The 13,374-nt window shown below is 34.2% G+C and overlaps 1 protein-coding gene across 2 annotated transcripts in view; it reads right to left on the reverse strand.

The window, feature by feature from the left end:
- IRF2 (interferon regulatory factor 2) overlaps positions 1 to 13,374 on the reverse strand; it is a 120,516-nt gene that overhangs the window by 48,172 nt on the left and 58,970 nt on the right. For both annotated transcript variants that reach the window (XM_012552092.3, XM_003773033.4), the window contains exon 2: positions 3,778 to 3,870. In XM_012552092.3, coding sequence (XP_012407546.1) covers positions 3,778 to 3,864 — 87 coding nt within the window. In that variant the 5' untranslated portion in view covers positions 3,865 to 3,870. The remainder of the gene's footprint in view (positions 1 to 3,777; positions 3,871 to 13,374) is intronic.

The following is a 13,374-nucleotide window of genomic DNA, read 5'->3' on the forward strand; positions in this document are numbered from 1 at the left end:
GAGTCAACTTTTGAGTTTACACCTCTAAAAGAGCATAAAAACAACTCAACTCAGTCAGGAAAGTTCAGTTGAAAAGATTGAGAGGGGAGCCTCAGTTAGAGATTGAGAAGCCACGAGTCAGAGTTGACCTAGAGGCAGAAGCTACAAGACAAGCTGCAAGAGCTCTTGGAATCAAGGAGGGAGAGAGGCCTCTAAGAAAGCTACCGGGGCCCAAGGAAAGAGACAAGACTTGGAAGGAGAAAATAAATGTTTGGATTTTAACAGCTGGCTGCATTTGGGTGATTATTGATCTGAACTGAAACTAAGGCTGCTCCCCAAGAAACCTGCTCCCAGAGAACCATCATATATTCTAAAAAAGAAGTACACCACCACAATAACCCTCTGGGCAAAAAGAAATAATGGTTAAAGTGGGAACAGATAAGAAAAGCCACAGATTGGTTGTATAATAAATCCCAAGCATTGAATCTCCTTTCCGATATCCTTTCACTATGATTTTAATTTAGTTTGACTTTATTTTAATTTAAGTAATCGCAACAGAGAGAAATCACCTGAAGGACTAAAGTAAAACTGATAGACTTTGGCTCTAAGAAGAAAAGGAAAAAAAAAGTAAGCAAAAACTATGAACTAAAAAAAATTCTAGTGCAAAAAAAAGTGAGGGAAAAACCTTCATTCAGATAATATTTTGATTTTTAAGTGTAGAAGAAAATGGCCTTAATGTTTCTCATTTTTCTTCACAAGGAAATGGCCTCAAGTAGATTTTTTCAAGATTTTCCTTCTTTTTTTCGCATCCAAATGAAAGGACTTCAATTAAGATTGATCATAGGAGAGGATAATTTGGTGTCCCTTTGAAAGATAAGGCATAAAAAGGAGAAAAAAAAAACATCAAGGTCCTCAACTTTATCTGAACATGGAGTAAGAAAGATCTAAAACTCAACTCCTATATCCCCAACAAAAATGAGTAAAGAAGATAGAGAATAGGATAGATAGATGGATGACAGATAGGGAAGGGAAAAAGTAGATAGATACATAGGAATATAGGTGGATGGTTTTATAGAGAATAGATACATAGGGTAGGTGGATTGATATGATAGAGAGGGAGATAAAAGGATGATATAGAATAGATAAGGAGGAAGGGAGGATGGAAAGGAGTTAGGCATTAGTTATTAGTCAGGTATTATGACAGACATTCCTCAATAGATAATTGGTCTGAGATGCAGAGGTAGTTCTCTTGGGGAAAAAAGTCAAGCTATCTACAACCCTATGGGGAAAAAAATGCTCCAAATCACTACAAATTAGAGAAATGAAAATCAAGCAATTTTGATATTTCACTTCACATTAATGAGAATGGTAAAGATGACAAAAGGAAAAGCATAAATGCTAAAGGGGCTCTGGGAAAATAGGAAGATTGGTGTACTGTTGGTAAATTTGTGATTAGACACAACCATTGTGGCAAATAGTATAAAATGATACTGAAAAAGTTATTTAATAGTGTAATTTTGATCCAGCTACTTACCATTGCTAGGTTTATATATAAAAGAGATTGTCAAAGAAAGAGGAAAAGGTCCTATATATACAAAAATATTTATAACAACTCTTCATGGGGGGCAAAAAAACAACTAGAAATTAAAGGGATGCCCATCAATTGAGGAAGAAGTAAATAAATCGTGTTATATGAAATTGATGGAATACTATTGTCTTGTAAGAAATAAAAAAATACATTATTTGAGACACAAAAAAATACTAAGTGGTGCAGTGGATAGAGCACCAGCCCTGGAGTCAAGAAGGACCTGAGTTCAGATCTAAATGCAGCTATTTACTAGCTTTGTATCTCTGAGTAAATTACTTAATCCTCTCTAACTCAGATTCCTCATCTGTAAAATAAGAAAAATGGCAAAGCACTCCAGAATTTTTGCCAAAAAAACCATTCCCCCCCCAAAAAAAGACAACTTTTTGGGTAAAAATTTCTATTGGAACCTTAATAATCAACAAACACAAATATTTGAATATATGAAAAAAGAACAAGAGGATTGCATAAGGAACTATGGATTTCTGATAAATGAAGGTTTATATATGTTCTCTATATTTATATATAAATATATGTAAATAAAGACATATGTAGATATAACATATGTATATGCATACATAAATATATACAGCACACATACACACAATTTTACAAGGCAGTAACAGAAACAAAATTTGCCTCCACAAAGAAGCTCATAATATCCTGTTTATGTCAGCATTATTCACAGTCCTGCCCCACTTCCCCCCCAAGCTTTTCACTCTTCCCAAGAAATTAGGCTCATAGGTAGCATGATAGAACTAGAATAGAAGAGACCTTAGAGGTTACAGAAATGCTTGTTTTGTTTCTTAAGAATAAAATAAATTTTAAAAATTTAAAATTTTAGATAAAATTTATTTTACATTTTTTTACATTTATTTTACAAATATTATCTCATTTCATCCTCACAATAATGTGCTATTATTATCCCTATTATACAGATGAGGAAACTGAGGCAGGGTTAGGTGACTTTCCCAAAGTCACATAGCTGGTGAGACCAGATTGTGAAATCAGATCTTCTATACTCCAGGGCTATTGCTCTCTCTGCTTTGTCACCAAGCTGGATAATGATAATGACTTATGCTTACCTTATACTTTAAAGTTTAAAAAACTTTTAACACAGTGCCTGGCATATAGTAGGTTTTCAACAAATGCTTAGTGACTGACTAAACTAGAACCCCCAAAGCCCTGAATTGAAATCTCAGCTTTTCTATTCATGATCTATGTGATACATAACCCTTGTATATCTCTATTTTCTCATCTGTAAAATGAAAGGTCTGGATTAGATGATCACTAGGTTTCCTAAATTCTATAATGCTAAGTCTTTGAGAACTTCATTAATCATAAAAGTTAGGATAATGAGGGCACTACCTTAATTAAACCACTAAATGATACTCTATTGGGTGACCTTAAGACTATTACCAATCTAACAAGGAAAGGTCCCTAGCCATTTAAAACAGGAAAAGAAAGGTCCCATCCTAACTAACCATTTTTAAAATATCAAGTACCTTTTAAATCATAGAACCACAGGCCATGTTCCCTGGTTCCAATATTTTTTTTATTTCAAACAATCAATCACAAAGAAGAGTACTATCTCCAAGCAAAAGATGCCCTGTTTCAAATCTGGCTTACAGTCAGTTCAAGTAGAAACCATTCCTAGGGTTACAATGGTGAAGTAGGATGATATGGTGGAAACAGTCTTGGATTTAGATTCAGAACATTGGTATTGAATTTGTTCTGTCACTGAGCATTTTGAATGAGTTGCTTTATCTCTGGGTCTCAGTTTCCTTACTGGTAAAATAACATTGTCCAATGTTACTTAAGTTAACGCTAATTTAAGGAATAAAATTCTGAAGAAATCTTAAGGTCTCTTGCTACTTTGAAATCCTACAGAAGCCCTTCGTCATCTTTTCTGTCTCAAGAAGTATACTCTGGTAGTAAAGGACATGAAGAAAAGGAGCATCAGAAGGATGATAAGAAATGCAAAAAGGGAGGGAAAGAGTCTAAGCTATCAAGAAACACAAATTAATAAAAATGTCATCCCAAGGCTAAGAAGCTCAAATTAGTTTAAAAAAAAAAACAATCACAGCAAGTCATATATGTCTAATTTTCTGAATGTGGACATCAAGCTTCCTCTGATTTTCATCTGACCATATGCATAATAAGCTCACACAAACACATACACCCTCCCACACACAGAGAAACAACCATCTTACCTTACTTAACCACTTTAGCCCTGGTATTGTATTAGAGTTTATTTGTTCTTCCAGCCATGGGCGCATTCGCATCCTTTCCACCGGCATAATTCCCTTTTTAAAGAAGGAAAAAAGACCACATTAGATGGTTTTGCAATAGGATTCACAGTTAACACAACAAAGTTCTGCATTCTTCTCTGATCTCTACCTCTGTCTTCAATGTACAATTTGGGGGGGGGGGGATAAATCCAGGCTCTTTATCTTGGAGGTATTCATTTATCTTTCACTTCATGCTCAAAATGCACTTCTTCCTTGCCTGGGAGAGGGGAAGAGTTCCTCCTGGTTCATTTTATATCAACTGTCAGGTGAAATTGCCAATTCAATCCCCCTAAGGAAAGATGCCTAGATAGCAAAAAAAAATCTCCCAGAACCAATCTATTCATATCTCTTGAGACATACCCATCATCACACAGATATAATTTCAGACACTTAGCATGTGTTTTACACTAGATAACCAGTCAACCAAACAGTATTTTTAAAATATCCCCATTCCATACTTCCAAGAATGAGATGACCATTACAGACATAATTAGGTTGAGAAGCGATTTTGCTATTATGAAAAGTATTCTCTGTCTAAGGTCAAAGAACCTAAGCCCAGATTTCACCTCTGATACTAGCTGTGTAAACTTGAACAAGAAACCTTCCCTGACTTTGGTTTCCTTCTCCATAAAATGAAAGGATTGTATCCTATATCCCTTCCACCACTAAATTTTTGTTCCTACAATATTTGCAGTCTTTACAATCATTCCATTTCTTTTTGACATATGAACTACTGTATTTTGTTGTTGTTCAGTCATTGTCACATTTGCCTCTTTCTGACTCCACAGATCACAGCAGGCCAATGCCATACATGGGGTTTTCTCTGCAAAGTGGTTTGCTATTTCCTTCTTTAGTGAATTAAAGCAAACAGAAATTAAGTTACTTGCCCAAGGTCACAGAGCTATTTAAGTGTCTAAGGTCACATTTGAACTCTGGCCTTCCTGACTCCTGGACCAATATTTTATCTACTGAGTTAACACACACACACATATAATTCTCACACATCTCTTCATTGAGTTGCCACTATATAGGAACAAGAGAGTATATAAAATACTCCTAAATAATGAATCTAGTCAATTCCAGGCCAAATCCTGCCTAGTTATCTTCCTGGAAATTTGGATCTACCTAGACAAATTGTTATCTGTCCCTAGCCTCTCCTTTGTCACCTCTTCCCCTGTTTTTGTTGTTGTTGTTGTTGTTTTTCCTTTTATTCTGGGAATAGCAGCCAAATCAACCTGATGATTGCTACCAAAAAAAACATAGCAACTTTTGGACCTATTAATCCACTTACAAGCCCTGTACATCCTCAGACCAATAATCCTTTCTTTCTTCATCCCATAGACAGATATGGAAGGAAGAGAAAGAGATTGCTAGAAATCAATATATAGGTAACAAAACAGAGATAAAGACTGATTTATCAATAATATATAATCTATGTATATATGTTGATATATCAATATCCATAGATATATCTCTCATATATCAATCTCTACATAAATATATTGACACATATCAATGTATCCTTCTCTTGGTTTCATATATGCATGTATATGTATATGTATATTTATACATACATATGTGTTTATACATAAATATGTATGTGTATGTATATACAACCACTCATGCATTTTAGAGAAAGAAAAAAAGAGTTTCCTCTATTACAATACAAATATATTTTGAGATCAAGGAATGTCTCCTTGTATTTTTATTCCCAGCACTTAGCACACTACCTGGAACAAATATGATAGGTACTACATAAATACTATTTTTCCTTAATTCATTTATATATCCTATATAAAAATTTTATGTCCACTTTCCAAGTTTTCTAATATTCTGTCCCTGTTTTCGTCACATCCTACTCCCCCCCATCATCCTTTTGGCTTTAATCAAGTATTCCCTATCTGTTCCTTTTGCTCTTTTATCCTATTTTAACTTCAAATTATTTTATGCCTAGAAATTCCCTTCAATCAGTCAACACAATTCTTCTCTCCAAAGTTCTCTTCTAAAATTCCTTTCCAGGAAGCCTTTCCTGATCTACTTTCAATAACTAGTGGGTATTTACAATTAAAAGTACATTCTTGATTTCTGTGCATTCTCTCATTCATCCTGTCTCCACGCAGGGTAAAAATGAGCATGCTTGTAACACATTATAGGCAAGAAATGATGAAAGAGCAGAGATGTATTAAGAAAATCATCATAGAGGTGTATAAAAAAAGATAAATCATTCATATAAAAAATGTGTGAAACAACTAGTGGATGGCCCTCATGCTCTGTTAGTATCCACATGAAGTCACAGGAATAAGAGGAAGGTCCCAAGCACATTAAGTGAATCCCCTATTGCAGATTTCTTGGAAGATATGGAAAAGATTTGCACAGAATGCATAAGCAGTGGATGAATTGTAATCTGCATCATTAGGTGAAGTTGCCACATTGATGAAATCACAAATCAAGTGGATGCATGAGTAGTAAAATCTAACCTAAGAAGTAAGGGCAAAGATGAAGCTTAATTTGCTTTTCACCAAATTCAATGTAGAAGGTAAATAAGATTAACATACTTCAGGTAATTTTCTTCCCTTTTCCTTACAAAAAGTTAACTCATTCGGCTGCCTTTAGGGTTAAACTAAATTGATAAATAAAGGAACACAAAGTCATCTAAATCACTACCTGGTTCCACACCAGAATATAATTGGCATCTCATGCAGCTATACACCCACATCTCTGTAACAACAACTGGTAACTCTCTAAACCAAAATACCCTTCCCTGGATATTGCTCCCTTGTGTCAATATTGGAGTTCTGAAAAGAAAATGGGAAGAAGAGCTTGTGTCAGCTTCAGTTTTCCCAGGTAAATAAAAGTTAAAGGAGAAAGGGGAAAAGTGTGGAAGTCTTGAGGAGGGAAATAAATACTTCATAGCAACACTATATGAAATATTTTTTTGTTATTTAGACTTTTATTTAATTTTGAAATGTTTCTTAATCTGTACTTGACATCAACAAATACAAAGGACCGAATAATAAAATTGGATAGGAATCTGCAAGTCTTCATTATATCTACCTAGATTCATATATATATAAAATAAATTCAACCTGTTGTAAAAAACTGTCCCATTTGTCTTTATTTTGTTTTAAAGATATTTTCTCTTATCTTCTGGCATGCAAAAAATGTTTCATTACCCTCTAATATTTCTTCTATTTTTCCCCAGCACTGCTACCACTAGTCCACTTTTGTCCTCCCAACAGTCCCTCCCATTAAAAAAAAAAAAGCTCCCTTGTAATAAACCAGCAGAATCAAGCATAAACAAACCTACACATAAACAAAACCATCAGTCATATGTGAAAATTGGTGTCTCTTGCTACTGAGTTTCATGTTAAGAACTCTGTAAGGAAGAGTATATAAGCTCTTTGAGGGACTATCTTTTACCTAACTGAATGATATTTTTGTTTCTATTAATAAGTGTTTATTCACTGAAATGATATTTTGGTACTACTATTATCATAATAACTGATAATAAATCATTAGAATTTATATAGAACCTTAAAGTTTGCAAAATTTTATACATGTTTATCTTCTTTGATTCTCACAACCTTGAGAGTTAAGTGAATAAAAGTATAGTGATGATATGCTTTGAGATGATTTAATTTGAAATGTCAAGTGAAGTTTAATGTGTTGGAAAATAAGGTTGATGGAATAGAAGAATTTGGAGCCAAAAGTCTTGGATTCAAATCCTGCCTTTCCTACTTATTAACTGTGCAATCTCAAAAGTTATTTGATACTTCTGTGTGTCTGGTTCCTCCTATTTAAAATGAGAAGCAAGACTAAAAGATTTTTTAGGTTCCCTTCAATTCCAAATCCTATATTTTTATCTTCTCATAAATAAGATAACATTATTAAATCAAGGCATCTTGAGTAAAGCTATTTGCTGATTCATCCACACTATTTCCTGTGCATAAATAACATTTTCTGACCAAATGAATTTATTGTATCAGACCCATTATGTCTATTATACCATGCAATCTAGCAAGCTGGAAATCAGGCACCAAGTTCTATCTTTTTTATAAAGTCTCTCATGAATCCTTACCTTGTTCTCATTTCTATTGCCTTAATTCAACCCCATATTATCTCATGTGTAAACACTGTAACAGTTCCCTATAGTCATTTCTTTTCCATTTTTCTTGCACATGACTGGTAAATTAATCTTTCTAAATCAATGTTTGAGCACATCACTTCCCTGTTCAGAAATCCTTTTACAGTTCCCATAAAAATTCCTTAGCTGAATGAATTAAAATGTATTGTTAAGTGTTTACTATGTATCAAGCATAGGGAGCATCAGAAAAAAGAAACCAGTCTCCCCCTTCAAGAATTGCACACTCCAGCTGAAGGAGACAAGATATAAAAGAGAGTTTCAACTATAGGATGGGTGAAAATATGCAGAAGATGCTAAGTGAAATGAGCAGAACCAGGAGATCATTAAACCCGGCAACAACAAGATTATATGATGATTAATTCTGATGGACATGGCTCTCATCAACAATGAGGTGATTCAGACCAGTTCCAATGGTCTTGTGATGAAGAAAGCCATCTGCACCCGGTGAGAGGAACTGAATGTGAACCACAACATAGTATTTTCACTCTTTTTGTTGTTGTTTGCTTGTATTTTATTTTCTTTCTCATTTTTCTTTGGAATCTGATTTTTCTTGTGCAGCATGATATTTGTGGAAATATGCATAGAGGAACTGTACATGTTTTGCATATATTGGATCACTTTGTCAACTGAGGGAAGGGGTGGAAAGGAAGGGAAAAAATTAGAACACAATGTTTTCTAGGGATGAATGTCAAAAATTATTCATGTATATATTTTGAAAATAAAAATCTATAATTAAATGCATATCCAGAAGACCTAAGGGTTCTGAGGCAGCGGGGTAGATGACAAAAATCTAGACAGCTTTTAAATTACATTGATAGGTCAGATGATAATGCCCTGGAGTTTATATAGGGCTTAGAGACAGGGAAGATGTTAAGGTTTAGAGAATGTCAGGATGCAGAAGCAGAATTAGTGGTAAACCGTGATGGTCCCTCCATATTATTATCAGAATAAAAATAGTGCCTCTTAGCTGGCACCTCTCTGCTTGGTTTCAATACCAAAGAACAAGATGTTCCTCCCAGGATTAAGCAGATCACCTAAAATCTCATCTTGCTGTTTACTCAGTTTTGGAACCTCAGTACCTTCCCAAATCTCTTAGTTTTGTCTCTCCTTTGACAAGAAGTCTGGGGGAATGGAGAAGTAAATTCCTTTCCTTCATAGAGATCAGGAACTGGACTTTTCAATTCATTCTTTTTTGTATAGCTTTTTAGTTACAAGATATATGCATGGGTAATTTTTCAGCATTGATCCTTGCAAAACCTTCTATTCCAACTTTTCCCTTCCCCCCACCCACTCCCCCAGATGGCAGGTAGACCAATACATGTTAAATATGTTAAAGTATATATTAAACACAACATATATATATATATATATATATATATATATATACATATACATAGTTATTTTTCTGCACAAGAAGAATTGAACTTTGAAATAATGTACAATTAACCTGAGAAAGAAATCAAAACTGCAAGCAAACAGAAATAGAGGGATTGGAAATGCTATGTAGTGGTTCACACTCATTTCCCAGAGTTCTTTTGCTGGGTGTAGCTGGTTCTATTCATTATTGAACAAATGGAACTGATTCCAACTCATTCTTGATTCCTATGCTGGCTATTCTCAGATGCCTTGGGCTGACTACTTCATGGTGTTCTCCTTACTCACTTTCCAGCTTCCACATTAAAATGGAGCTTGGCTAAAAGGCACTTTTATGTGGGGTTTGACTATTATGATCAAATGGTAAATTCCCCAAAGGCAGGAATTGTTGGAAGTTCTAACTTCCACTTGTCAAGTGTGTTACAGAAGGGGTTATTTTTCAGATATGTCTTGACTGTAGATGGCTACGAGAATCCCTGTCAAATTGCTTGTCTTCTCAAGAGAGATGGGAGGCAGTGGGACTGAGGGAGAGAATTTGGAACTCAAAATTTAAAAAATAAATGTTAAAAATTGTCTCTACATGTAATTGAGAAAAATAAAATATTAAATAAGATTTTTTAAATGAACGTGTTCTTATGTATGTAGCATGTGTATTGTTACATGGCATTTTTTACATCTATTAATGATGAAAATTAGTTATTTTCTTGGTGTCGTTACAAAATTTTTTTAAAGAAAAATGCTGAAAAGATAAGTTCTACAGTAACATTATTAACATTGTTTGAACTTTTGCCAAAAAAAAAAAGATTGCCCTTAGAAGAGTTAACAAATGAAAACCAACATTGAAAGATAACATATTGATCTCTCACATACTTGAAAAGAACGAATGTTTCTTAAAGTCCTCATCGTATATTGGTTTATGCATTTCAGAAGTGAATTTTCCTTCATAACCTGACTCTGACTTCCTTCTGAATACAAAGCCAATTCTTTACCTAATCCTAAATTCACTTATATATTAATAGAAAAGAACAGCACAAGCAGAAAATAATCCTCTTTGAAAAATCCATTTGACTCAATTAAAATTTGTACTCAATTTCAAATTACACTTATGCAGTGTCATGAAGTTAATTCTATATATATATATATATATATCTTTTAAGACAAAAGGAAGAAAATCCATTTATTTCAATAAGACAGTCAGCTTTGAGGCATTAGTGTGTGACCAGAAATGACCAGAATGGTTTTAATTTTCTGAATTAAAATCCTATAAAATGATCTCTGTGTCTGTCTGTGTCTCTGTCACAAATATATATATATATAAATATATTTAAAATATATATATATATATAGAGAGAGAGAGAGAGAGAGAGAGATTCCCCTAATATTATTACCAACCAGGGAAAGATGGAAGTTGTCCAGAGTTAAAGCATTTCAGCTTGTCATCCCCACTGGATCCTAGGCATAATAAGCACATATTTAAGAAGACCTAAGTTCAAATCTAAGACTTATTACCTATATGATATAGACATATCATTTAACATCCAGAACCTTACCACTGGATTTCTGTGACAAAAGTAGACATTTCTCACAAACTTTCAGAAGACACATATACAAGAAAAAAGGGTAGCATATATACCCCATTGGTATGGAAGGCTATGGAAGCATAAACATTATGCTTGCTGAAAAAGCATATAAGTATCTGTTAAAATAGTACCACACTTGCTATAAGGTCAATTACTGCTAAAATATATGGTTCAGATGTAGTAGCTCCAAGATTTATTATCAGAAAAAGAACCTGTTGGGGGAATCATCCTTAGGGTAGCCAAGTTCAGGTTTTATAGCAGTACATCATCTGTCTGCCAATGGGGATGGATGTCCCCGAACATGGAGTCAATCTTTAATTTTAATGGGGGTACCATTCCTAGAAAATGGTGAGCACAAAAGTCAAAAATTCAAATGTTGATAACTGAATCTATCGCAAATAGGGTTCTGTAGCAGCTATACCTATAGCAGCTAGGTTCCTGTGACCACCAAAAACTGTAGAGACTGCTGAAAAAACTTTTCTGCAAACAATCCTTTACAATAAAACATTAATTCTGTTACTATGCATACTTTTCCTATAACAGTGACTATGCAACCCATAAAATTTTCATCTTATATGAATTCATTTTATGGAAATGATAAGCAATGCAGAGGGAGGGCGGGGGCAGCAATGTCAGAAAAAACTACAGGTGAAAAAGGAAAAGGGGCAACAGTCCTGAATATTCCTTTCAGCACTATCTCCCCATTAAAAATTCATGTCCCTGTCCCTGTTCAGGCTCTGAACTCCTATATGGGGCAGTTTGCTGTTAGCTAGGATAGTTAAGGGTAGAGAAATGGTTGTTTGCCCCATGAAGCCGGGAGAGAATGGAGTGACCACCATCTCATTTACTCACAAATTTAACCACTTTTCATTGTGCACTTGAAATGTACTTTAGCACTTTCTGGAGCAGATTCACAAACACTTTTAAGGATACTTTTCTTGGATTCACATGTAGCAGTTCTTTTTGTGATAGCAAGGAATTAGAAATTGAGAGAAAACCCATCAATTGGGGAATGGTTGAACAAATTGTGATATAAAAATGTAAAGAAATACTATTGTTCTATAAGAAATGGCAAGTAGGAAGATTTCAGAAAAATTTGGAAAGATTAATATGAACTAATGCTGAGTGAAGTGAGCAGAACCAGGAGAATATTATACATAATAACAGCAGTATTATGTGATGATCAAGTATAATAGATTTAGCTCTTCTCAACAATATAGTGATCTAAGACAATTCCAATACACTTGTGATGGAAAATGTTATCCACATCCAGAGAAAGAACTATGGAGATAGAATTCAGATCAAAGCATACTTATGTTGACTTTTTGGTTTTTTTCCCTATGTTTTTTCCCTTTCTGATTTTTCTTTCATAACATAATTAATACAGTGATATATTTTAAATGATTTTACATGTATAACTTACATCAGACTGCTTAGTCTCTTGAAGAGAGGGAAAAGAAGGGACAGAGGAGAAAAATTTGGAACTCAAAAATCTTCAAAAAATGAATATTGAAGATTATTTTTACATGTAATTAAAAAAATAAAATACTATCAAGTTTAAAAAATAATATTTTTCTCTTTTTTACAACATAACATTATTTTCTTTACTATACATAACCATGAAGGTGCAAATGAGGTCACTAATGCAAATTACACAAATGCTTGAATTCACCAAATAGGCTGCACAGCATCTAGAAGACTTTGCACTGACTGAACTGCCTGCTATGCAGTGTGAGGGTTCTCCTATTGGACAACAATAGGAGGAAATCCCCCTAAGGTGGTGCTTCCATGCTTCAATTAGGATTTTGATCACAAGAAGTTCATTTCTCCAGATCATACTTATATATTTTCTGCCTCAGTTCATATTTTTTTTGCTGAAGAAGAGTGTGCAGGGCTGGTGACTAGTGAGGGTAGTGCAAAGAATGTAAGAGCAGGTGTGTTGATCATGCATGTTCTAGTAACATAAAACTTTTTGCAGCTCCAGAAGCATGAAGGCATAGATAGAGATGAAACCCTTTTTAATATCATCAAATGCCCCTTCACCCATGCCCACTAGTAAGCTTTTGGATCCTTTGTTGTTGTTCAGTCATATTAGTAATGTGCAACTCTTCATGACCCTATTTGGACATTCCTTGGCAAAGATAGTGAAGCAGGTTTTGCCATTTCCTTCTCTACCTCATTTTATAAAAGGGAAATTGAGGCAAACAGAGTCAAGTGACTTGCCTAGGCTCACACAGATAGTAACTAGATGAGGCTGTATTTGAACTCATGAAGATGGGGCTTTATTAGCAGATCTATAAAAAGACACTATATCAAGATTTTAAAATGGAGATAAAAAGCTATCGAGTACAAAGTCTGCATCTTCCATAAGGACAAGGGTCATTCAATGCAATATAATTTCCAACATTCATGTGCCAAGCA

Source organism: Sarcophilus harrisii, chromosome 6 (genome assembly GCF_902635505.1).
Source record: "Sarcophilus harrisii chromosome 6, mSarHar1.11, whole genome shotgun sequence".
NCBI classification, from domain to species: domain Eukaryota; kingdom Metazoa; phylum Chordata; class Mammalia; order Dasyuromorphia; family Dasyuridae; genus Sarcophilus; species Sarcophilus harrisii.